The sequence below is a fragment of the Pelophylax lessonae genome, assembly GCF_965119305.1.
Source record: "Pelophylax lessonae genome assembly, chromosome: 3".
Classification (NCBI taxonomy): Eukaryota; Metazoa; Chordata; class Amphibia; order Anura; family Ranidae; genus Pelophylax; species Pelophylax lessonae.
The window spans coordinates 497,889,462-497,915,189 of NC_138770.1; the positions used below are offsets into that span (position 1 = coordinate 497,889,462).

At 37.3% G+C, this 25,728-nt stretch overlaps 1 protein-coding gene across 2 annotated transcripts in view; it reads right to left on the reverse strand.

The window, feature by feature from the left end:
- The window catches only part of CRIM1 (cysteine rich transmembrane BMP regulator 1), a 1,384,383-nt gene that overhangs the window by 16,427 nt on the left and 1,342,228 nt on the right, over positions 1-25,728 (reverse strand). For both annotated transcript variants that reach the window (XM_082249820.1, XM_082249819.1), the window contains 3 exons: positions 8,499-8,693; positions 5,495-5,614; positions 4,722-4,909 (listed from right to left, as the gene is read on the reverse strand). In XM_082249820.1, the coding sequence (XP_082105946.1) occupies positions 4,722-4,909; positions 5,495-5,614; positions 8,499-8,693 (503 nt within the window). The remainder of the gene's footprint in view (positions 1-4,721; positions 4,910-5,494; positions 5,615-8,498; positions 8,694-25,728) is intronic.

A 25,728-nucleotide genomic window follows, 5' to 3' on the forward strand; every position in this document is an offset into this window, starting at 1 on the left:
ATGTTTTAGCCCCCAAGTGAATTACAGTTACCAATATTAAACCTCATTTGCCATGTCATTTGACATAGTTACCCAATTAAATAGCGTATTGAGGCAGGCTTGTAAGTTGGAGGCATCCATAGACAGTATTTAACTAGATAGCTTGATGTCATCTGCAAACACTGAAATGGTACTTTTAATCCCAAACGTTATGTCATTTGAAAATAGGTAAAAAAGTAAGGGTCCTGACACTGAACCTTAGAGTACACGACTAATCATGTCAGACCATTTAGAGTTCAAATCATTAATCAATACACTCTAAATACGGTATTTAAGTCAGTTTTCTACCCAATTGCAAACTGAATTTTTTAAGACCTTAAATCACAAGTGGTTCTACACGTAAATTAAAACCAGGCTGCAAATGTGTATCCAGCAGTGTCCCAGGGAGTTCGCTCTGCTTATAAAAAATTGTGAGAAAGCAGCATTTTTTATTGCAAAGAGACATGCTACAGTATGACTCTTATGTAATACAACAAAATGCAGCAAAAGAAACTGCCTCATTGCAATAGTTGTGCTGCAATCTTCTGCTGAACGTACACTGAGCTCTGCATGTGTAGCTCAGCATACATTCTTGGCATGGTGCCACTGTGCTGGGATAAATGACTCCTATGCACATGCACGGAAGTTCCATCATCCCACCTGCCAACCAAGAAGCTGAATTCCCTGCAACTGGAAGAAGCCCGAAGATAGAGGTCAGTATGGATCCAACATTCTGCTTGCTGAAACTGAGGTGAATATTCTGCAGACTTTAGTTCAACTTTAATGTAGCAGAGAGAGTTATGTGATTGATCAAAGCTTTAAGGAAAAAAAAGAAAAGGAAAAGAAAATTTTTTTTATAAAGCTGAGATGTGTCCACATTAATGCCTTTTAAAATAGCCCCTTACAAATAGCAATAGAGTGAAGCAGAGTCAGCCAATCAGGTTTTATTTAAATTTTGGAATAGCTACTAACATTTTTATGTTTACCTTTGCCTCATTTGGCATGATTACTAATACTAAATATCAACTGTCAATCCCTAGGGCCTGGAGTATACTGTTCTCATGGAAGTGTTTAGCATACAAATTGGATTTGGTTAAGTGTAAAAACGAAAAGCTATCCTCTATAGGTAGTTAGATGGGATTCAGAGAAACTTTAGTTATTTTGGATTTTACCACATAAGCAGCACAGTTACCTATATTTGTCACTGTTTTCTGTTACATATAGGAGAGTTAAAATGGGAAAGATATACAAATAGTTTTATATATATATATATATATATATATATATATATATATATACATACACACACAGTATCTCACAAAAGTGAGTACATTCCTTAACATTTTTTGTAAATATTTTATTATATCTTTTCATGTGACAACACTGAAGAAATTACACTTTGCTACAATGTAAAGTAGTGAGTGTACAGCTTGTATAACAGTGTAAATTTGCTGTCCCCTCTAAATACAGTGCCTTGCGAAAGTATTCGGCCCCCTTGAACTTTGCGACCTTTTGCCACATTTCAGGCTTCAAACATAAAGATATAAAACTGTAATTTTTTGTGAAGAACCAACAACAAGTGGGACACAATCATGAAGTGGAACGAAATTTATTGGATATTTAAAACTTTTTTAATAAATAAAAAACTGAAAAATTGGGCGTGCAAAATTATTCAGCCCCCTTAAGTTAATACTTTGTAGCGTCACCTTTTGCTGCGATTACAGCTGTAAGTCGCTTGGGGTATGTCTCTATCAGTTTTGCACATCGAGAGACTGACATTTTTGCCCATTCCTCCTTGCAAAACAGCTCGAGCTCAGTGAGGTTGGATGGAGAGCGTTTGTGAACAACAGTTTTCAGTTCTTTCCACAGATTCTCGATTGGATTCAGGTCTGGACTTTGACTTGGCCATTCTAACACCTGGATATGTTTATTTGTAAACCATTCCATTGTAGATTTTGCTTTATGTTTTGGATCATTGTCTTGTTGGAAGACAAATCTCCGTCCCAGTCTCAGGTCTTCTGCAGACTCCATTAGGTTTTCTTCCAGAATGGTCCTGTATTTGGCTCCATCCATCTTCCCATCAATTTTAACCATCTTCCCTGTCCCTGCTGAAGAAAAGCAGGCCCAAACCATGATGCTGCCACCACCATGTTTGACAGTGGTGTGTTCAGGGTGATAAGCTGTGTTGCTTTTACGCCAAACATAACGTTTTGCATTGTTGCCAAAAAGTTTGATTTTGGTTTCATCTGACCAGAGCACCTTCTTCCACATGTTTGGTGTGTCTCCCAGGTGGCTTGTGGCAAACTTTAAACTACACTTTTTATGGATATCTTTAAGAAATGGCTTTCTTCTTGCCACTCTTCCATAAAGGCCAGATTTGTGCAGTATACGACTGATTGTTGTCCTATGGACAGAGTCTCCCACCTCAGCTGTAGATCTCTGCAGTTCATCCAGAGTGATCATGGGCCTCTTGGCTGCATCTCTGATCAGTCTTCTCCTTGTATGAGCTGAAAGTTTAGAGGAACGGCTAGGTCTTTGTAGATTTGCAGTGGTCTGATACTCCCTCCATTTCAATATTATAGCTTGCACAGTCCTCCTTGGGATGTTTAAAGCTTAGGAAATCTTTTTGTATCCAAATCCGGCTTTAAACTTCTCCACAACAGTATCTTGGACCTGCCTGGTGTGTTCCTTGTTCTTCATGATGCTCTCTGCGCTTTAAACGGACCTCTGAGACTATCATAGTGCAGGTGCATTTATACAGAGACTTGATTACACACAGGTGGATTCTATTTATCATCATTAGTCATTTAGGTCAACATTGGATCATTCAGAGATCCTCACTGAACTTCTGGAGAGAGTTTGCTGCACTGAAAGTAAAGGGGCTGAATAATTTTGCATGCCCAATTTTTCAGTTTTTTATTTGTTAACAAAGTTTGAAATATCCAATAAATTTCGTTCCACTTCATGATTGTGTCCCACTTGTTGTTGATTCTTCACAAAAAATAACAGTTTTATATCTTTATGTTTGAAGCCTGAAATGTGGCAAAAGGTTGCATAGTTCAAGGGGGCCAAATACTTTTGCAAGGCACTGTAACTCAACACACAGCCATTATTGTCTAAACCACTGGCAACATAAATGTGTACACCCCTAAGTGAAATTGTCCAAATTGGACCCAATTAGCCATTTTCCCTTCCCTGTGTCATGTGACTCGTTAGTGTTACAACGTCTCAGGTATGAATGGGAAGCAGGTGTGTTAAATTTGGTGTTATCGCTTTCACACTCTCATACTGGTCACTGGAAGTTCAACATGGCACCTCATGGCAAAGAACTCGGAGGATCTGAAAAAAAGAATTGTTGCTCTACATAAAGATGGCATAGGCTATAGGAAAGAATGCTAAGACCCTGAAACTGAGTTGCAGCATAGTGGCCAAGACCATACAGAGGTTTAACAGGAAAGGTTCCACTCAGAACAGGCTCTGCCATGGTCGACCAAAGAAGTTGTTTGCATGCTCAGCATCATACCCAGAGGTTGTCTTTGGGAAATAGATGTATGCTATGCTGCCAGCATTGCTGCAGAGGTTGAGGGGGTTGGGGGGGGGGGGGGTCAGCCTGTCAGTGCTCAGACCATACGCCTCCACACTGAATCAAACTGGTCTGCATGGCTGTAGTCTAGAATGAAGCCTCTTCTAAAGATGATGCACAAGAAAGCCTGCAATCAGTTTGCTGAAGACAAGCAGACTAAGGACATGAATTACTAGAACCATGTCCTGTGGTCTGATGAGACCAAGATAAACTTATTTGGTTCGGATGGTGTCAGGCGTGTGTGGAGGAAACAAGGTGAGGAGTACAAAGACAAGTGTGTCTTGCCTACAGTCAAGCATTGTGATTGAAGTGTCATGGTCTGGGGCTGCATGAGTGCTGCCGGCAATGGGGAACTACAGTTCATTGAGGGAACCATGAATGCCAACATGTACTGTGAAATACTGAAGCAGAGCACGATCCCCTCCCTTCAGAGATTGGGCCGCAGGTCAGTATTCCAACATGATAACGACCCCAAATACACCTCCAAGACGACCACTGCCTTGCTAAAGAAGCTGAGGGTAAAGGTGAAGGACTGGTCAAGCATGTCTCCAGACCTAAACCCTATTGAGCATCTGTGGGGCATCCTCAAACAGAAGGTGGAGGAGCGCAAGGTCTCTAACATCCACCAGCTCCGTGATGTCATCATGAAGGATTGGAAGAGAACTCTAGCTCTAACCTATGAAGCTCTGGTGAACTCCATGCCCATGAGGGTTAAGGCAGTGCTGGAAAATAATGGTGGACACACGAAATATTGACACTTTTGGCCCAATTTGGACATTTCACTTAGGGGTGTACTCACTTTTATTGCCAGCGGTTTAAACATTAATGGTTGTGTGTTGAGTTATTTTGAGGGGACAGCAAATTTACACTGTTATACAAGCTGTACACTCACTACTTTACAATGTAGCAAAGTGTCATATATATATCTATAGAGAGAAAGAGAGGGAGATTTTTTTTATAGATATCTTTTATGTATAGATTTTTTTGACAGTGGTGATAGCTAGCTAACTAGAGAAAAACACAAGGTAAGAAAGACAGATAAATAGGATAATTCCACATGCATACATGTATACATACAATTTATATATTCTCTCACAAAAAAATAGCAGTTATTTTATACCTTGGTAGGAGTGCGGTAACAAGGTACTGGAATCCACTGCTTTTTCTGATTAATGAGAAGAAGGACTATGATGATCACAAGGGCTGTCATTATAGGGACTGCCACCCACGCAACTGAATGAAGAGAGGCATCTTCACTGGGCCGAGGTCGGTCTCCTTCCCTGTAGTTAACTTTAAGATGACCCATTTCTACAAGAATTAAAAAAAAAAAAAAAACATCTAACTGTAGCAATATTTAGAAGAGGTTGCAGCATGTAAAATAAATGTTATGTTAATTTCCACCTAATGTGGCCCCCCTTCCTTCAATAACCCTTTCCTGCTCAACATTTCCAGCATTATCTGTTTATCTGCAAGTGCTGAAAACCCATCAGAATACAATAGCACAGTGGGGGTGGGGAGATGCAGTGCCAACATTGCTTGTGTTGGTACAGTGATCTATCATTGTTTTTTCTGGGTTGATTGAAAAAAAAAACCAAAAAAACGTGCTGTGTGTATCGGTTTAAGGAAGATCACCTTAGCTATATAATTGCTGCCTATGCAGTGGAGTTACATTGACTCATATGTTTGTGTATAACCCATAGCAGTTGGTGATATGAACTGGAAAAAAGATTAGATTAAATACATGGAATTGTTAATACATGTTTGTTTCAATAGAATAATTCTGTATCAGGCTGAGAGTGGTACATATACATCTTACGTAGAAAACACAAATGCCCAATAAATAACTATTAAATATACAGAAACTGTTTGTGATAGATAACATATGGTACTCACCTCTATGGTGGAGGATATCATTCTCACTGGGTGTTGGCCATTGAGAGCTATCATGTTCATTTTTTCCTCTATGATTTGTCTTCTCAATAGGGATGTTAGTGGGTTCTGGAATATACATCTCTGTAAAACACAGATTTCATTTATGGATCTATATAATTTGTTTTTCATGTAGCTGTCAGACCTTTCTAACATCCAAAACCATTTCACCTCAGCAGGGGCACATTTCAATGCCATCATGACTGGAGGCATTTTTTGTTTGTATGCAAGCCAAACTTTGTTATTTACACACAAGTTGAAATGCATTTATAGTACAGTGTACAGTATTCTATTTGTGGAAGTATTAATAGCAGTAGAATTATCCACTGAGGTTTTTTGTTTCAGCAAGCAGGCTGTAAAGTTGACCATATACTCTGGAACCTCTCTATTTATTGGATTATAAGAAAAAGATATTTTTATATTTAGAATGCCACGTGTAGCCAAAATACTGATTTTGTCCTTACAACTGACAATAAGCTGTCAGAACATACCTGGCTGATATTCCACAATGCACAAACCTCAGTGTCTAAAAAAAACCTGATAGGTCAAGGAGAATTTCTTTAAAATGGCACATCAGAGGGGTTTAGGTGGCATTGATAAACACATTTAAAAAGCTAAAAGATGATGTATCTAGTACAATATTGTAAAACTTTTCATTAAACATTTTAGTTTAAAACAGTACAAATTCACCTTAAGGACTCTCACCCGGGCAGACTGATCGGGTTAGCTTGTCCATTTTTAGGTGAAGCGTATCGGAGAAAAGCGGTTGTATCCATGTCCACTCTGCATGAGGGATCAGTGAAAAGATCTCTCACTGAGCAGGCAGATTTGATGGCAAAGTGCATCCGTGTGAAAGAGCCCCAACAGGTTTTAAAACCTTTTGGAGTCATCACTAAATAATTAAGCTATGTACACAATATGGTGAAAACGCAAATATTTGTATGTGACCTTGAAACATTTACCAACATCAGTAGACCTACATAAATATACTGTAGTGAATTTAGTGGCTAAAACAACCATTATGATCTCACTTTAGTAGCTTGAAAAAAAAAAAAGCAGGGTACCAACTACAATGCATCGTATTTATAAACTTCTTTTTCACATTTATAAAACGCCATTGCAAACTGTACAGGTCGTCGAGGGTGGGTCCGTGAAGGATGCTATATTTCCCCTTTGTTTGGGCTCTGGTCCCTTTAAGGGAACAAAAGGGGTTAACTCATTGATCAGAGGAAGTGGGTTTAAGAAGGACAGGAAGTTGTAGATTGGGTGTGGTGGAGCATAGAGGAGACTGTGGATGGTGGACTTTTGTACAGCCAAGAGGGTGCATGTCAGTGTGCTGACTGAGAACCTGTTGCCAGGGGAAGTTACCCTCTTCAAAAGTTGGGACTGTTTGACTGCAAAAGCAGCTCTGAACTCTTCAAGTCGGTGAGACTGTTTTTCCTTGTTGTGTTTTTTTGCTGCTATGAAGCCTGTTTAAATTAATAAACATTTCTTTGGTTGCAACGCCTGTGTCCTGCGATCCAGCTGATTCCCCAAACATTGCAAAACATACAGTTAGATTCTCAGTTGATTTCAAGTTCTCAGTAAAATTATCTTTGGGTTTTTACTACTTTTAGTCTGTAATGTAAAGATGATTGAGTGCACCAAAGTGCAAAAATATAGTCAAAGTAAAACATTTTCATAGTTAAAGGAAAACATTTCTTGGGGTACGAAGATCCAGTAGTTATGTGTGAAAACATGCTGTAAAGCAGGAATGCATCATTAAATAATACCAAGAATGTAAAATAAAAATAATAAAAAGTTAATCCATTTATCCTTTTCCAGCCCTTCGTTAGACAAAATATTTAACATTTTGACTTCTCAATCCAGACAAACTGTCATTTTCTAAATCTCTGTCATTGTGTTTGCATGTGTAGGTTAGTAGCTTGGCTTTGTTTCCACCTCCAAGGAATGACTTTTTCTAGTTCTGAGCCAACAGTTGGGTCTGGGCATTTTCCAGTTTTAAAGGGAGGTAAGCTCAAAGTATTTAGTGCCTGTGTCATTCAGCCAACCAGTGGCACTGTCAGTCCTCTGCCCAGATGATTTGTTTGTACTTCTGCAGAGGAGCCTAAAACTAGCACATCTAGAACCATTTTTCTGCTGCAAAATTTCTGCTTGGGAGAGACCTTGCTGATGCAGGATGAGCACATTGCGTCTTCTTGCTATGCTACCTTTTTGCATGCCGTGAGATTTGATTGTTATGTTTAAATCCACTAAATGGCTGCTTATGATTCATTTAAACGCTAAGTTCACCATTCATAAAAAAAAAAAAAATCAAATATTGTTTCAGGTAAAAAAAATGGTAATTTATTATTGTTTAAACATTAGTCTGCAATGTCAGGCTCCTGCAGACACTGCCTATCTGTGCCAATACCTTCATACAACCTTTCAGTTACAGACCTGTAGGCAGTGGGAATAAACTAAGAGCATGCCGATTGGTGAGCTTGTAAATCATTTAAATTGCAAACCCTCTGCTGTCAACACTGAGAGGGAGAACATGTTACACCCTAATTACTGTATGGGTATAACATGTAACAAGTTCTAACAGCTGAATGTAGCTATAAATTGGTTTGGCTTTTTTGTATTCAAGCATCAGTCTATATGCCTACTAAAAGTTCACTATATCTAGAGGTACTAACAGGCAGTATTATACCCAAAAGTGCACATTTAAAAATGTGTTATACTAAAAGATGTTTAGCCCATAAAACATTGCTAGGTGAATGATAATGGTGTAGTAGGATAAAGTGTTTTAGTAGTTAATAGAGCAACTGGCCTCAGTGTCACATGATCTCTCATGTGTTGGCAAACTTAAAGATTTTTTTTATTAGTTGTGGTGTACACAAAATGAGAATTGTAAAATTAGAAATAATTTTAAATAATAAAACATGGCACACAGAAAAGACTTATTCAGAGTAAAATATATTGTTACCTGAACACATGGGGCAACAGCTTCCTTCAACATTGATTGGCTCCACACATGGCAAAGGTGGGCAACTAACTGTAGAGCAAAGTGTTTGTCCTTGTAAGCAATAGCAATGTGTACAACTGTCAATGTCCCATCGTTCCTCATCAGCATATGTCTTGCCATTGAAGTGACAGACCACCTTCTTTGGAATTGTATCCTCTGTGAACATAAATGAAAAATATTAGCCACAGTTGAGCTTATGAATTAGTTATATATTGGGGTTTATAACAATAAAAAAAAATTGTTTCCAAACAGCCGAATAAAAGGGAATATGAGATATTACAAAACTCATGTTTTCCAGAGTTAGCAGGTAGAATGTGGGCTTCTTAATGTCTTACACCAATGAACAACTAATATCATTAAACATACAGTAGGTCATCTTACAATGTAGGAACAATGCAGGAAACATTTAAAGAGTAACTCCACGTTTGTTGAGGTATACTTTGGAGGGTATACAGGCAGCCTCTGCTGGATCTCTGGCAGCTAAATGCAAATAGCCCCATTTGCAAATGTGAATGGGACCTTTTAGTGCTTTAATAAGGTATGCATTATTATACATTTGTATACACAAATAACTTTGTGCTATGCCCAGATAATATTTATGGACAAGAAACATTGTTATCTATGAGTATGCAAATACCATAAAAATATTTTCTGCCCCTTTTAGCAAAATGTTGATACATGCGTAAACTGAAAGTAAAGTGTTAATTCACCAAGTCAGCAACAGCATCAGCAGCTGCTCACTCTATAAAAACAGATGCTATAAAATGGAACAATAGAATACTGAAAGTAGGATGAATTATTCGATGGAAACATTGAAATTGAAAGTAGTACCTTTAGATGGCAGCTGAAGGGAAGTGCAGCAATCATTCTGTGTATCTTACAATTTAAACGAACAGCAGGTATAGAGTGCCAATGGCAGCGCTGAACACGCAGAGCTGCACAGCTAGTCACAAACATCTACATTATACAATTTGCAACAATGCTATTCAGCAAGTTAAGCAAAGCTGTGTTTATTTTCTCACACAATAAAATGAATAATGCGCTTTTACGCTGTGCCGCCATTGTGTCAACATCACAAAGTTTCTAGTTTATAATTTATTTCCATTTAGATAGGAGTTTAGGAGTTTGTAGAGAGTTGACTTACTGTATAGAACATACAGTACTAATGGGCTTATTAAATAACAATACAAAGAACAGTGATAGGCAATAATCTACAGCTTTTGGAATACAACTTTCAGAAGCCTAAAGTGGGCAGACCTACAGTAAATGATTTCAGACTGCTTTGCAGTGAGATGCACCACTTGAAACACTGTATACTGCATTGATAAATAAGAGGTGTAAACATTTTAATCTATATACCAAAATATAATTAATTATTTTATACATGCTGAAAGAGCTACATGAGGTATGTTTAAATGAATGCAGACCTTTACAGACTACATGTTCATCACTTTCTCCAGTGGGGTTTACAGCTTAATGTCCTTAGCAAAGTACATTACACAAGTAACTGACATGGATTCTAAAGTTAATTTTGGGAGAAGCCATTTAAACTACCAGTATTTATTTTGCTTTTTGGGTAAATATATACAAATTCAAAACCGATAAGGTTGTGATAACATGTGCCCCAACAATCTCTATTTAAAAGGAATCATAACTCCCCAAAAGTCAAAATATTAGTAGGAGATTGATTATCAGAGAAGGAATCGGACCGAGCATGACTTGCCAAGGAAAGATCATTTTAGACAAGGGATGTGAGTGGATAAGTGTCTGAATGTTTAAAAGAGCTTTAAAGCCAAACTCAGTTTTTAATTTTTTTTTTTAACACCATGCCACACCCTTTCCTAAAGCCCTCCAATAATTTGGATTCACGGGAAGTGGGTTGGATGATGCAATGATGCCGGAGCAGTGCTGGTTGGGAAGGTGTAAATCTGCAGAAGATGCTTCAGAGAGTAGGTCAGCTGTAGCTGCTTTTTAAATGATTATTAATATTTTTAACATTCGCTGGACCTCAAAGATAATAGCTACCTAACATTTGGTGTTAAACAATTTGTGTGTGGCTGTTAAAAAAGTTTAAAAAGAAGTACTGATTGTAATTTGCTTTTGTAAAACCTAGGGAATAAATGTGCATAATCAAGGACTGCAGAAGTTTTATATCAAGCCTCAATTGTATTTTATTATTTCCATCTGTAACTCAAGCGACAGTGTCTACATTTCCCTGGGTAATCCAAAAAAAGTTCTAAAGTATGATGATTAAATGAAGTCATTGATGTGTGTCATGTTTCAAAGCGGATTTGCTGGGCAAAGTTGTTCCACTAGAAACAACACAGAACAATCCACTAAAAAGATGTTTATATGACTGGACTAGGATTTATTTTTTTAGACTTGGGATTGTAACCAATTTTAATAGACAAAATGACAGCCACTATTACTTGGGGCCAGTGTGGAAAAATTCTTTTTCAGTTAATTTACTTGAATCATATGAGTCTCTTTTCTGTGTATATCTACAGAGACATAATAGGGGAATGCATAACAAGTGTTGCAGACACTCTTAAAAATTCTCCTATGCACTAAAATTATTTAGGTTTGTGATGGATTTGTTTACTTATCAGGAACGATTACATGAATCTGTCTTAGAAGGTGGCAGTAGTAGTTGAGTGTCCATACTGGACACTTTTTCCTCCATGAAGCTCAGCATTAAAAGCATTACTGAAACCCCTTCCCAGCCACTGCACCTGTCAATCAGTCAGAGACTAGCCCCCCTCAGATCTGCTTTGCCTATGATTGACAGCATATGACAGTGGGCAAGTGTGGACCTGGGTGGGTGAAGCCTGATGGGGAAGGCTGAGACTAGTTGTTGTCTCTCGTGTGACGCATTCATCATTGTCCAAATATAGGTAATGCCATACATGGGTAATTATGTCATCCAGCATCCCCACCCCTTTGCTACATTCAGCTTCTGGCTAGAAACCAGCTTTCAGCTGGAACTCAGACTAGTTACCCATCAGATCCTTCTCGTGTGTGACTCATCATTGCCCAAATATCGGCCTTTCCATACTTGGTTAGTTACATTATCCAGTGCCCCTGCCCCTTTGCTTACATTAAGCTTTCAGCTGAAAGCTGAATAGGGCCAATGATAAGTCATTTTTGTAGGAAGCCACCAGCATCCTACTAACCATGAACCCTGTGCGGGAATCTGGCACAGTTATGACAGTTTTCCAGAACAAAATGCCCCACTATGAGCACTGGTGTCTTTCTACACTCCAGCTCAAGGTTGATCTTAAATACTGCAAGTTTACTGAGCTGTAAGCTGCCAGTAATGTTTGAAGAATTTGCTACAGCCACAGTAACAGGTCCCTAAAATAGCAATAATAAGAAATACCTGAATCTGGTGCATGTAAAGTAACTGGTACCAGAAATGGTGCAAGGGCTTGCCTGAATCAGTTGCAGGTAGTTTTAAAAACGAACTACGCCAGAAGAGTGTTACAGGATTTCCCCAGAATTTTCCAGCTTAGGGCAGGGAAGTTAAAATGGTATTTCTTGAGCCAGATTAAAAATTTTAAATGTATAGGTCTCCAATATTTTTTATAGTTATACAGTTTACATCTTTTCTAATTAAATTCAAAAAGTTTGCAAGGTAATATATTTTTAAAAGCTATATGGCCAGTTACTAAATATTTAAAAAATATTAAGTACCTAAGTATTTTTACAGTATTTTCCTTAGCTGTAATACTCATTTTGGCACTTTTGTGTTGAACATACTCATAAACAAGACAAGGAAAAAATGCAGATAAAACACGAGGATCAGTGAGAATGTTGCTGGTGGATGTGGGTCAAGGAACTGTCCCTGTACACCCAGTACAGGGATCCATGGCTCAGCTTCTAACTTTCAAGAGCATATGTTGGCTTTCACAGTTCTCCTCATCTACTACTGTGTGCGGTTATAAGAAAAAAAAACTAAATCATTTGAAATCTTTTTTTAAGATCTTTGTCAGAGGGGACCTTAAACTTTACTGCCAGTGAACAGTGCATGCATGCCCAATTATAGACACTGCTATAACTGGCTGTAACAATGGGAGAGTAAGCAGCAGTCTGAGATAATGCTACAAAATAATTTATTCCTGTTGGCATAATGGATACATGAAAATTAATACACAGGCTATAGACAGGCCTCTAAAACTAGACCAGATATCAAAAATTCTATCAAATACACAGTATTACAGACAGCCTCGTGAAAGAGAACTGCAGTTAGGAATAACACAGACATTACAGAAATGTATATAATGTGACATAAGTACCCCAAGATATAATTTGTTATTACAATATGAATCTCTAACTTTTTATGATAATAATGGTTATGACAGTGTGTAGTTCCTCAACAGCAACAAAGATGTTAAATGATGTACTCCTTGTCGGATAATATACTATAATTGGTTGGTGTATCAGATGTAATTTAGGCTTATGCTGCACATCCATTTAAAAGGTTGAAACTAAACAAGGCTTTAGATTTCATAAAGAGTACAATAAAGCTACTCTGCATATTACAAAAACAAATTTATGACTCCCGTGGTACAGATAATAGCACAATCATAAAATGTTCTCTGTACCTAATTATTTCACTACAGGCTAAAACAAAACCACTAGATGGTGCTAAGGCACAACAAATAGACATTTTTTTCATTCCTAAATTATACCTGATTAATTCAACTAGGAGATGAGGCAAAACAAGGTAAATACCTACGACTTGTTTATAATAACTTATTAGGAGATGTTTATAATAACCAGTTACACTGCTGGGATTGTTAAAATATTTCCTTATTATCTACAGTCTAATTTATTGCATCCTCCTTTACATTAGATTCATTCTACGTGTTAATTAGGAATAGTGCAATTAATGGCAAACCTCCTTCATATGGCTTTACTCCCTCAATTCACTCGACATAGTAAAGTTAAAAGTGTATCCTGCACAGGGTTTATTCTGCATGAAATACGTAGTGCTAATAATTTCTCCAGCACATACAAACCCTCTTTTTCAAACGCTTTGTGGTTTTACTTTGCCTCAATAATATATTAATGTGTTCATTTTGGCATGCTTTAGGCTCATACTCAAGATGATCTTACTCCTCTTTCAAATCTGCCATCTCATAATAAATCATAACCATTACCTTTTCCAGAATTGAAATGAATGGTGATCTCAGACCGACATTACATTTCAGTGGATTCATTTTATGGAGTCAGAAAAACATAGTCAGTCACAGTCAGTCTTAAAATATATAATATAAATAAAAAACAATAATAACAGTAATAAAAAAATAAAAACAATATAATAAACACATGGATGACATGAAGAAATAATTTTTATAAAAAATACTAAATATATTGCATTATTAATTAAAGGAAAGTTTCCAGGTAGCAGAACTAAAAGGGATAGCAGGAGCCAAGTGTAGAGATAATATTCCCTTTCTGTGTTTTAGCTTTTTAAAAAACACTAATTTAAGACATCCAGTCTGTGCTCTGTCTACTACTGGTGCCTGCTGACCTAGGAATGGAGTTAGCCACTTGGGCTTCAATTTGCAGTGAATAATTAAATTCTTAAAAATAGCAGGGACAGCATATATAATCGCTGCACTAAATATTTATTTACTCCCTAAACTGCTCTATTTATTTAGAACCATTACTACCCCACTACTGCTCTCATTTCTTACTTCAATACGATGACTTGTTACCCAATATATATGGGAAAATAAACACTGTAGATGTGCACTCAATATTATGACATATGACTGACAGAGGTGTGGAAATGCAAAACATTTCTTTTAATTAGGTATCCATTATAGATCAACTGCAAAACTGGTGGAACCCAACCTCAGATAAAATCTGTGGAATTTCATATACAAACCTAGGATAGTTAACACCCTTAAAGATCCAAACCATCAGTTTCAAAGGGAAAGGTTTGTGGCACTGAAGAATTTAGGTTCTAAAAAGTGTGCCATGTCCTGGTCCTCGTGGTTGAACAACCAACAAGGTTTAAGGCAGGCCATACATTTTTCAGTTTTTGGGTCCAGTGGGTTGAACAAAAAATCTGACTCTGGGTCAGCAGTACCCACAGCAGTATCAGCCAGCAGTACCCACAGCACAGTACAAGCCAGGAGTACCAGCCTGAGCCAGCAGTACCCACAGCATTACCAGCCAGCTGTACCCACCAGCAGTACCAGCCAGCTGTACCCACCAGCAGTACCAGCCAGCTGTACCCACCAGCAGTACCAGCCAGCTATACCCACCAGCAGTTCTTTTCAAAATTTACCACCGCAAAGAGTCGACTGTGCTCCAGACTGACCGATGCAAACCTAGAAAACCAGTTGCGAGTAGCAACATCATCAATACCAGCTAACATCACACACCTCACCAAAGAGAAGCAGTTGCACCCATCACATTAGGGGTGAGTTAAATGTTTGACCAAATATAACAGGCACATTTTTAAGTTGATAATTTTGTACGGCCCCCGAATGATTTTATAAATACCCAAATGGCCCTTGGCAGAAAAAAGGTTCCCCACCCCTGCCTTAATTGATTGGACAATACATTTTGTAGACTACCAAGAATACTTTCAAGAATATGTGCAGTCATTTTTCTAAACAAATTCTTTACATAAGCAAAGTGGTATTTAGACTTTTTTGGTTCTAGAGAGAAGGTTTCAGTAAAAGCAATAGTTATCACAACTGATCTGCCTTTATGACAAAAAAAAAAGACAAAGAAAAGGAATACGTGTGGTAGGAGGTGGGATATGCTAAATTTGCTCTCAACATGTAAAGTACATGCATGTGTTGGGACAGGAGTGATTATTGTTGATTTATTTATAATTCAAGCAGATATCACCTTGAACTCCTCACAAAATTTTCAGAATACAATTTGACAGATGCATAGCCCTAGTCAGTATTTTTCCTTCTGCATTTGTCTGCTTTGGTTTGTTGATGGCTGAGTGATTTTCAAATATCCAACCTCACCAACACAATCCTATAATATGTTATGATACAACATTACAAATGTTCATTTACTCAATTATGCCTAATTGAAATAATGAAAAGCAAATACAATCCTATTCATAAAAGAATCCCATCATTTAAAGTAACACATATAAACTATTTAGCATTTCACCATTTCCAGTGATTACCCAAACAACTGATCAACACAACAGGGATAAAAGATTTAGTCAAATATGAATGGATTTACTGGAAGGATTGTTTTTTTCCAGTGAAAATAATTGTTTATTAAACATTTAATCAAGTACAAACACAAGATTCTCTCATCAAAATTTTGGACCTGATGAAAAATGCAATTTACATTCAATGTCCTGCAAGTCAGCCTATTGTTGCTTTGTATAGTACAGTGTAATTTTGTACTGTACAGTGTAAATCATGTAAGCCACATTTAACAACATAAAAGTACCTTTAAATATGGGTCCATGGGTCAAATATGGGTGTTCAGTTAGTGCAGAAGGTGTGGATACCCTAGAGGTTAACCACCCTACAGCAGCAGCTGTAAATAAAATTATAATTTACACATACTCAAAGCAAATGCACCCAATGCAGTGTATGGTACGCCAGGTGGTATTTTACACTGGGCACAAAAGGCAGTACTATATGTTTGTCAATAGAATGTGCTAGATTTACCATACAAAAAATGTATATACTGTAGCAGAATATGTGTTTAAACAGGCAAAAGTTGTTATGAAATTAATAGAGACAGTATGTTACGTCAGGATTGGCTGTACTAGCAACTGAACAATCATTAATGTGTACAAAGAATGTGTATTGGAAACCAATAAGGGGTCAATATGGAATAACACTATGGGCATCAGACTTTTGAATGAAACAGTGGCTTAAAGATGCACTATATTTTGACGCCTGCCTTTACATGCACATTCATTTAAATGGCATCAGGTCTTAGTTTGTAGAGTTCAATATTGAGTTGGCCCCCCCTTTGCAGCTAAAAACAGCTTCAACTTTTCTGGGAAGGATGTCCCCAAGGGTTAGGAGTGTGTCTATGGGAATTTTTGACCATTCTTCCAGAATCGCATTTTTAAGGCAAGCATTGACGTGGATAAGAAAGCCTGGCTTGCAGTCTCCGCTCTAATTTATCCCAAAAGTGTTCTATCGGGTTAAGGCCAGGGCTCTGTGCAGGCCAGTTAAGTTTCTCTACCCCAAACTCGCTCATCCATGTCTTTTTGGACCTTGCTTTGTGCACTGGTGCGCAGTCATATTCTAACAGGAAGGAGCCATCCCCAAACTATTCCCATAAAGTTGGGAGCATGAAATTGTTCAAAATGTCTTGGTATGCTGACGACTTAGGAGTTCCCTGCACTGTAACTAAGGGGCCAAGCCCATCCCTGAAAAACAAGCCCCACCATAATCCCCCCTCCACCTAATAATTTTGACCAGTCCGCAAAGCAAGGTTAAAAAAAAACAAGGATGAGCGAGTTTGGGGTGGAGGAACTTAATTAGCCTGCACAGAGTCCTGACCCTAACCCAACAGAACACCTTTGGGATGAATTAGAGTGCACACTGTGAGCTAGGCCTTCTTGTCCACATCAGTGCCGAATGCTCTTCTGGAAGAATGGTCAAACATTCCCAAAGACACTCTTAAACCTTGTGGACAGCCTTCCCAGAAGAGTTGAAGCTGTTATAGATGCAAAGGGTGGGTCAACTCAATTCTGAACCCTACAGACTAAGATTGGGATGCCATTAAAGTTCATGTGTGCGTAAATGCAGGTGTCCTAATACTTCTTGTAATATAGTGTAAATCACACAGCCCAAACCACATGCAGACAATAAAGAGACATTTTCTTTGGTGAAACTGGAGCCAGACAGAGGAACAAAAGGACAATGTCATGGTTGATGTGAAAGGTAGAAACTACCTTAGGTAAAAAAAGAAGATCTGGACCTCAACACCACAATATCACTATACAAAATCAGAAAGATTCCTTGCAGAGAGAGTATTCGGAGACATAAAATGTGTAATCAAGCCTGAAAGGTAAACATTACCATCATGGAAAGTGGGGGGGCGGGCGGGGCGTACCTTCATGCATAAGAAGGCTTTTCAAATTGATTTCCCAAACTTGCGGGTGGACAGCGAAACAAGATAGGAGGGTATTGACCAGGAATAGGCTCAGGCATGTTCAGATTCTAGTTCAAACCTGCCTGATCTATCCAACCAAATAGGTGTCACTTCGCACCACCAATCATAAGTGGCCGAGGCATTCCCACCCCAAAGTCACACATATAGACACCCCGTGTACATGTGCGTGTGCGGGGTGGGGAATGCCTCAGCTGCTTACGACTGGCGTTGTGCAGTGACAATTGTTTTAGCAGAAGAGCTCTTTGACTAGTATCCAAACAAGCCTGGTCTTGAATCAAATGTTACACATTCTGGATGGATCCTCTGCACACTGCTACACCCTTTCCAGCAAACTATGCAATGAAAAAAAGGGGATATTTAGTTCACATATATTGCAATACATGCTTAAGCTGACCAACTGCGTCAAAGTAATCCCTCTTCTGGCCAGTCCTACAATGCCTTGCAACTGCAAATGCTATGGGACACCATGCCAACACGGTGTGGTCACCCCCCTTTTAGCACCTGGTAGTTCAAATACATGAACAAGCTATTGGGATTTGAGCACATGTATATCTTTGTCTGTTGCAACACAGGTCAGTGACCAGATCTGTACCCTAGTTGCTCTCCCCCACCTTGGGTCTTTATGCCCCGTTTTGGCATGGTGTTCCATAGCATTTGCAGTGGCAAGGCAGTGTAGGACTGGCATACTTTGATGCAGTTGGTCAGCTTGTATTGCAACATATGTGAACTAAATATCTTTTTCATTGCATAGTTTGCTGGAAAGGGTGTAGCAGTGTGCAGAGAGTCCATCCAGAATGTGTAGTGTTACTATGTGGTCACATCCCTTTAGCACCTGATAGTTCAAAGACATGAACAAGCTATTGGGATTTGTGCACAGGTATATCTTTGTTTGAATCAAATGGTGACACATTGAACTAAAGTTTTCTAACAATCAGAGAATGGGATTGTTGCAGTTGGCACCATGGGCTGCTTCTCCTGAGGAAAAGACCGCTATTACTAACAGTAGTATCTACAGTGGTTCCTGAAGAGACATTGGGGTTGATTTACTAAAGGTAAATAGTCTGTGCACTGCTAGTGCAGTTGCTTTAGATCTGAAGGGAATATGCAGGGGAAATTAAAAAAACATAATTTTTGCTTGCACATCAGCAGAGCTTTCCCTCATTTCAGAGGTTCCCCTCAGATCTAGAGCAACTGCACTTGCAGTAGAAAGACTATTTGCCTTTAGTAAATTAACTCTATTGTCTCAATGACAATGCAGATTAAATGCTGCTTATACTAGAACTCTGCAGCCCAGCCCCTAAACCAAAATGCCCAAACGATTACTGACGTTAGATGCATCCTAAGCAAAACTAAAAGCTTTTAGAAGACTGTCACAGCTAAAATTAAAAGCTAGATGGACATCAAGTGAAGAAATCTCCCTAAAGTTTTAAAGTTATTTTTTTAAAAGAGATGTATGGGTTTACTTTTTATTTCAGAATTATACTAGCATCAGTCCAAAGCTGCATCTGTCCCCTGGTGCATCTAAGACTGAGAACTGAGGAGCGATCAAACACTGCTGATTCTGAACAGCCCGGGCATGGCCCCTGATGATCTTATTTTGGACCGTTTGTTAATGTAATTCCTTGAGAGACATATATGCTCAATCTTGGCTCAGGTGGGTGGGGTAGAGGAGTTTTCTGCATTTTCTTATATTATGCAATGTTTGGTGTTTATCACACTGTACTTAACTGTGATAACCTTTGGGGGACTATGGCATGGTGTGGATTGTGTAATGTTTATGGTTTGATGCTGCCATCCGACAGTTTTTCTTTCTGACTGTAATGGTGTGAATTTTTCTCAATAAAGTTTTTCTTTATTTAAAAAAAAAACACTGCTGATCGCTCTGTTCTCAGTCAGCAACTCTCTGCTCTGCCCCCCCCCCCCCCCAGTCTAACTATGTAACTGGGTTTAAAACTTAAATTAATTTAATGCTCTTATGTTTTTTATTTTTGAATGACTTTTTCTGAAGTAGCTTATACACCAAGGGGTCTCTTTAAAAAACATTCTTTGGGTGAATGTCAACACACATTTTTGCATGCTGTACAAACTTTGTCCATAGTTTCTCTAACAGATTAATTCTCATGTTCATCAACTCTATCTAGTGGCCAAAATGCAGTAGTGTTCAGAAATACTTCAATGACAATATATATCACATTTTAGAAACTAGGGGTTACTTCATTAGAGAAAATACAGCCACAATTCCTGGAGCATGCACAAATGCATTTGACATTCATCCAATGAATATAAATAGACCAAGTGTGGTGGAATTTTTATAGTTTATTAGAAAATTTAAAAGTTTGTCAATATACTAATATTCGCAGAATAGCGCTGTAATAACACTGAGGTTATAATTCACCTTTATCTTGCTGTATAACTTCTAGTTGCTATTTACTTATTTTTGTGTTTTTTATTCTTTTAGAAAACGGCACAAAATAGTATAACATTTTGTAGATCTTTATGGAGTGTTTTTTATTGGTTGAGCCAGATGGACTTGTGTCTTTTTTCAACCTGACTAACTATGTAACTATGTTATGAAAATTCACTAGCTATCATAGCCATACTCCGCTTTATAGTTTAGAGTGGATGAAAAAAAAATGTAGGGTGTTACATTGAAATTGAATCCCAGAGGAAACCAATGTGAGGTTATCTGTTTATTAATCTATCTGCAGGCATTATGGTTTTAAATGTCATTCTGCAAATGAATAGTAACTGAGATACGACATTAAATGTTCTCATAAAGAAAAAAGGAAATCTTGGCAAAAAAAGTAAGAACAACAATCTACAAATACTACAAAACACATTGTTTTAAATGGTAAGTTAAGCAGCACTAATATGCAAGTATTATGCTATTTTTTATATCTCATTTTGCATATAAAATAACCTTAGCTATTGTTAGTAAGGACTCACATTTAGTTATGTATAGCTGACCATCTCACATTTGTAGTACATCTTTTTGTAATGCCTCATGCAATGGTTTTCTATGTACATTTGTCCACTTAAAATTTAGAACCATTTACATGCACATTTGTATCGAAATCAAGAAAAATGTGTGTTGTTGTTAGTTTAGTGTTTGCTTTGCAGAAGTAAAATTAGCATTATGTATGTAAATGCAAAAACATTTACATATTTTTTTTATCTGTAGTAGGTATACCTAAAAATAAATGGAAATGTCATTTTTTGTGCCTTTTGACCCAGAAAGTTGATTTCTGACATGGCTGGAAGAGTGCATGCACAGTTTTGGTGTCCAGGTGCAGTGGGCTTGTTATGACGGGCTTTGTTGACAGCAATGACCCCAGCTGTGGGAAATATAACAGCAACTATACGCAAATCGATAAATTAAAAAGCAGGCATGATTTAAGGTGTACATGGCTCTAACTCCAGACTCGAAACTCCTCACTTCAAAGAACAAAGGGTAGAGGTAATTTTAAGTACTATTTGTAAATTATCCTTGGGCTTGGTATAAAATATAAAGAAAATAGGAGATGAGGGTAGTACAAAGTCAGAGTAAGGAACTGTGTATAAATAGGAGCCAAAGCAATTTAAAAGTTTACAAATAATAATTCAAAATAAACATTACTGGAATGCAATCCTAAATTCTAAAATCCTAAAACCTAAAATTGATATATATTAAAACAAAATTTTATTTTATGAAATACATTTTCAAATGTAAAATCCTAAAGTCTATTGCAAAGAGCAGCAATTCTGATCACCAAATGCTCCTCCTCAGCAATGTTTTATGGGTGGTGCGAAGACAGATTATCACCATCACAGAATGCAGCTGGCTGACACTGTCTGATGAAAAATAGGATGAGATAGGCTTTTTAACAAATGTAAAAAAAATGTTATAAAACATTTCTGTAGAACAACCTCAAGCTTTTCTCCAGAGCTTGGAAGACACTACTACAGTACCATAAGCTGAAAAGAAGAATGAGAATGAGGATGAGGGGAGCATTCCTGGCAATAGTTCAATAGTCTTAGATCGCCCTGAATCAATTAGTTTGGTACCCATATTTAATTAGTTCTAGTGTGAAATATTTTACACATTGTATAACTTATGAATTTTTTATGTGACGTTCTGTTATTTTGATTTTGTGTTACTTGTTGCAGCCACAAGAGTCCATAACTGTACCTACGACATAGTGGTGGTGACACACGTCAGCAGTCTACAGACTTATAATGGTAGATCTTGAGCTTGCTGAAGGTTGTTCCAGAGTGCCATTTAGCTCAAGCATCTGTACTTCTTCACTGTCATGATGAATTCAGTAATGTTGATACTCAGAAAGTAGCACCTTGCCAGATTATGTTAGGCCCCATCCATATTTATTATTATATCAGGGCACAACATCATGGCAATCCACCACCTACTGTATATTGGACCCAACAATGTATAAACACATATAATGAGAGTGCCAAATAAATGTCCAAGAGTCCAATGTAATTTAATGATAAAACTGATTCACAGCAAAATAGATCCAACATGGTGTTTCGGGGGGCAAACACTCTCCCCCTTAGTCAGGGCTTAAGAATTCTGACTGTGCTTTAATGGACTGTAGTGAGCAGATACCAAATAAAACTGAACTGTGATTTATGTTTTGGAAAGTTTCAGAAGGGCAGGTTACGCTAGTGTTAGTTGATGCAGTGAAGGAGAAACACAAAGTATAGGGCACCAACACCATGGTTTCATCTTTACCTACTCCTACCTCTTCCTATCAACATGATTCATACTGTTAAATTACACAAATAATCTATACCAAGTGGGATCAATGTAACAATGTTATACAAATTATACCTAAGCTTCAGCTTTAGCTCATATAGTTTATAAAAATCATTACATTTTATTTAAAGCTCATAAAATGCTATGAATAAGAGAAAATATGTGCTCTGATGAAATAATATTACTTTGGGTTGTGAAATATTTTAAAGGAGCTGGTCCAGTAAGGGGATTACCATGTTTTCTAAATTTTCTTTACCTTAAAACCACCATTAATCCTATGGTAGATGCCTGGCCTTAAGGTAATATGCGCTGGTCTACACATTCTTAGCAAGTAGTAAGGAAACAAAAATAAAATTGTCTTAGTGTATTTCTGAAGAAAGCAAGGCAGTTTACTATGCATATTGATTTGACATTTCAATTCATATTGGGCCCTCTCTGTGCACCCTGAGCAAAATTTTGTATCAGTGTAACTAATACACTTCATTACACATGTGAGGATACCATTATCTACTCATCTAACACAATAACAATAAATCACAATTAATACCTTTGTATTGTGTCTTATCTAAAGCTGTTCTCTAAAAAAAAAAAAAAAAAAAAAAAAAAGAAGAAGAAGAATGACTATAATGTTTGTGGATGTTTATATGTATGGTTGGTGTTAATACACAATGATGTTCAAATTGGGGTTCAGGAGCTTCATGTGCTCTTCCTTATGAACTTAGGCGTACCTGAGAACTTCTAGGTAAAAACATATTTTATTAATTTGGAGTTCTTTTCCCTACCCCCTGTATTGATTTCTGCCAATGAAAAGGATAATCAAGTTATCAGCTGTAACAGCACAGAGGACAGACCATAACTACTGGCACACTGAGTGTTAATAGCACTGTCCTATGAATCAAGGGCACCCTATTTCTGGTAAAGATCCCAAGTGACAGTAGTTCAAAGATTCTCAGGTCAAATCCATACAAAGCTAATGTTTTGGTTGGGAAAATTCAGGTTGGTTCACTTATTATCTACTAAAAGTACCCCAGAGATATAAAAGAAGTAAGAATTTATCACCATATAAATGGCAATAGCTAAAAAGGCACGCTGAAAACATTAATACAATTCTCATGTATTTGTTATTTGCAACAAGTAAACTTACTTTCCTCATGAATGTTTGTACATAATATAAGATAAAAAAAAAAAAACAGCGCTCAAACAATTTCTCCGTGAGGGATAGCCATTAACATATGTAATCATTTTATCCAATTTAGATCCCCAATAAAAAAAGAAAAAATGTAAACAAGTGAACTATTGCTTTAACTACTACCTAACCACTTAAGGACCAGGCCTATTTCTGGCCTATTAACATGTTGTTTACAAGTTAAAATCAGTATTTTTTTGCTAGACCATTACTTAGAACCCCCAAACATTATAAATATATATATATTTTTTTTAGAAGAGACCCTAGAGAATAAAATGGAGATGGTTGCAATACTTCATGTCACACCGTATTTACGCACTAGTCTTAAAAATGCAATTTTTTTGAAAAAAATACACTTTTTAAAATTAAAAAATACCCAAATAACCAAACTTTGGTACTTAAAAATCTCCATAGACTATGCTTCAAAAAATGTCTACAGGTTACCAGTTTAGAGTTACAGAGGGAATCTAGTTCTAGAATTATTGCTCTCGCTCTAAAGATTGCGGCGATACCTCACATGTGTGGTTTGAACACCGTTTACGTATGTGGGACCAACTTGTGTATGTGTTCACTTCTGCGTGCAAGCTCAGAGGTACGGAGCGTTTTAATTTTTAATTTTTTTAATTTATTTTACTTTTTATTTTCCATCTTCCTTTTTCTCCAGCATTTTGGGATTTCCATGTTGTACATCTATGTGGATAGTGCACCTGGTGAAAAGAGTATCCAACCTCCTTGTTTTTGGTTGTGCACTAATGCTAGCTGTGCCTTTGGAAGATTACCTAAAGATTATTATTAGCTATAATCACTAACCAAATACTCAGCCTATAAACATGATGTATAGACTTTATATATATATATATATATATATATATACACACACATACACACACACACTTAGATTTCTATATACATACTATTCAAATCTACTATAATTCTCCCTTTTTTTTAAACTCAGTAGTTTAATCACTGACTAGATCTGAATCTATCTGTGTGGGTGGTGTGTTTTACCTCCCCCCATGGGCCACTCAGGGCCTGAGAAAACAGCATTGCCCTTCATCACATGTTGTGTGATATGTACTGTACATTTATTTAAAGGTATTCTTTATGCTTTATTACACGCTTGGCCTGTTGCTCCTCTGTCATTTGAACTCACATATTTTTGATTGTAATTGTGTAAATCTGTGCTGTCTATAATTACTAATTATAATATTTTGTTTAGTTATAGCTCTAACAGTGTTTTATGTCATATGTGAGATATAAGAAACGCTAAAGAGGTCCTGAGGAAACGGTATTCCCACAAAACGCCTCACCCTTTATTCATCTAGGACACCTTCAGTGGCAAGTCCGAGGAAGACTCTCTAGACCATTGTGTTTGAACACAGGTATGGAACATGTGACCAACAACCGGGTTGTTTTTATAGAATCAGTTTTTTTGTGTATTTGCTGTCTTTTTGATATTTAATAAATTTTGATCTTTTATAAAACATATGTGTCATTACTTCTGGAGGTATGTACAAAATCCCACCTATGTACTTTTTTGTTTTTTGTTTAATAAAAAGAGAAAAACACATTAAAAAAGGTGAAAAAAAGGAACCTATTTTCTAACTGTATTGATTTTGTAAACAAGCAAGAAAAAAAAAATGTAGTGCGTCCCTGAAGAGGTGGGGCCTGCAGTTGAGACATTTAAAGTCTGTAAAGTTGCTATTTAATACACTCCAATAAGGTGCACAAAGCTTCAATAAGATACAAATTTGCCTTTTACACATTGTGTCTGCACTGCAGCTGACAAAGAAGGATGAACAGAAAATAAAATTACAGGCTGTAAACAAATGGAGAGACAAGTATTGTCATGATGGTTCGGCATGTGACACTGATAAATGCGATTCTGTCATTTTTTTTTACTTCAACTGCAGCATTTTTATCCTTTTTAAGAAGCAGCTACTGCATGTGAATCAAAATAATCCTCCCTGCTCAAGTTTTCAGATATTTTTTATGTTGGTTCAGTGTTTGTCCCAATTAGTGTCAAACCTCATGCCTCCCTCAGTGAGGCTGTGTTACAGAGTGGGAGATGTCATGCTGTCACTGCTTTCTAATGTCCTCTAACGTAGTCTGTGACCACT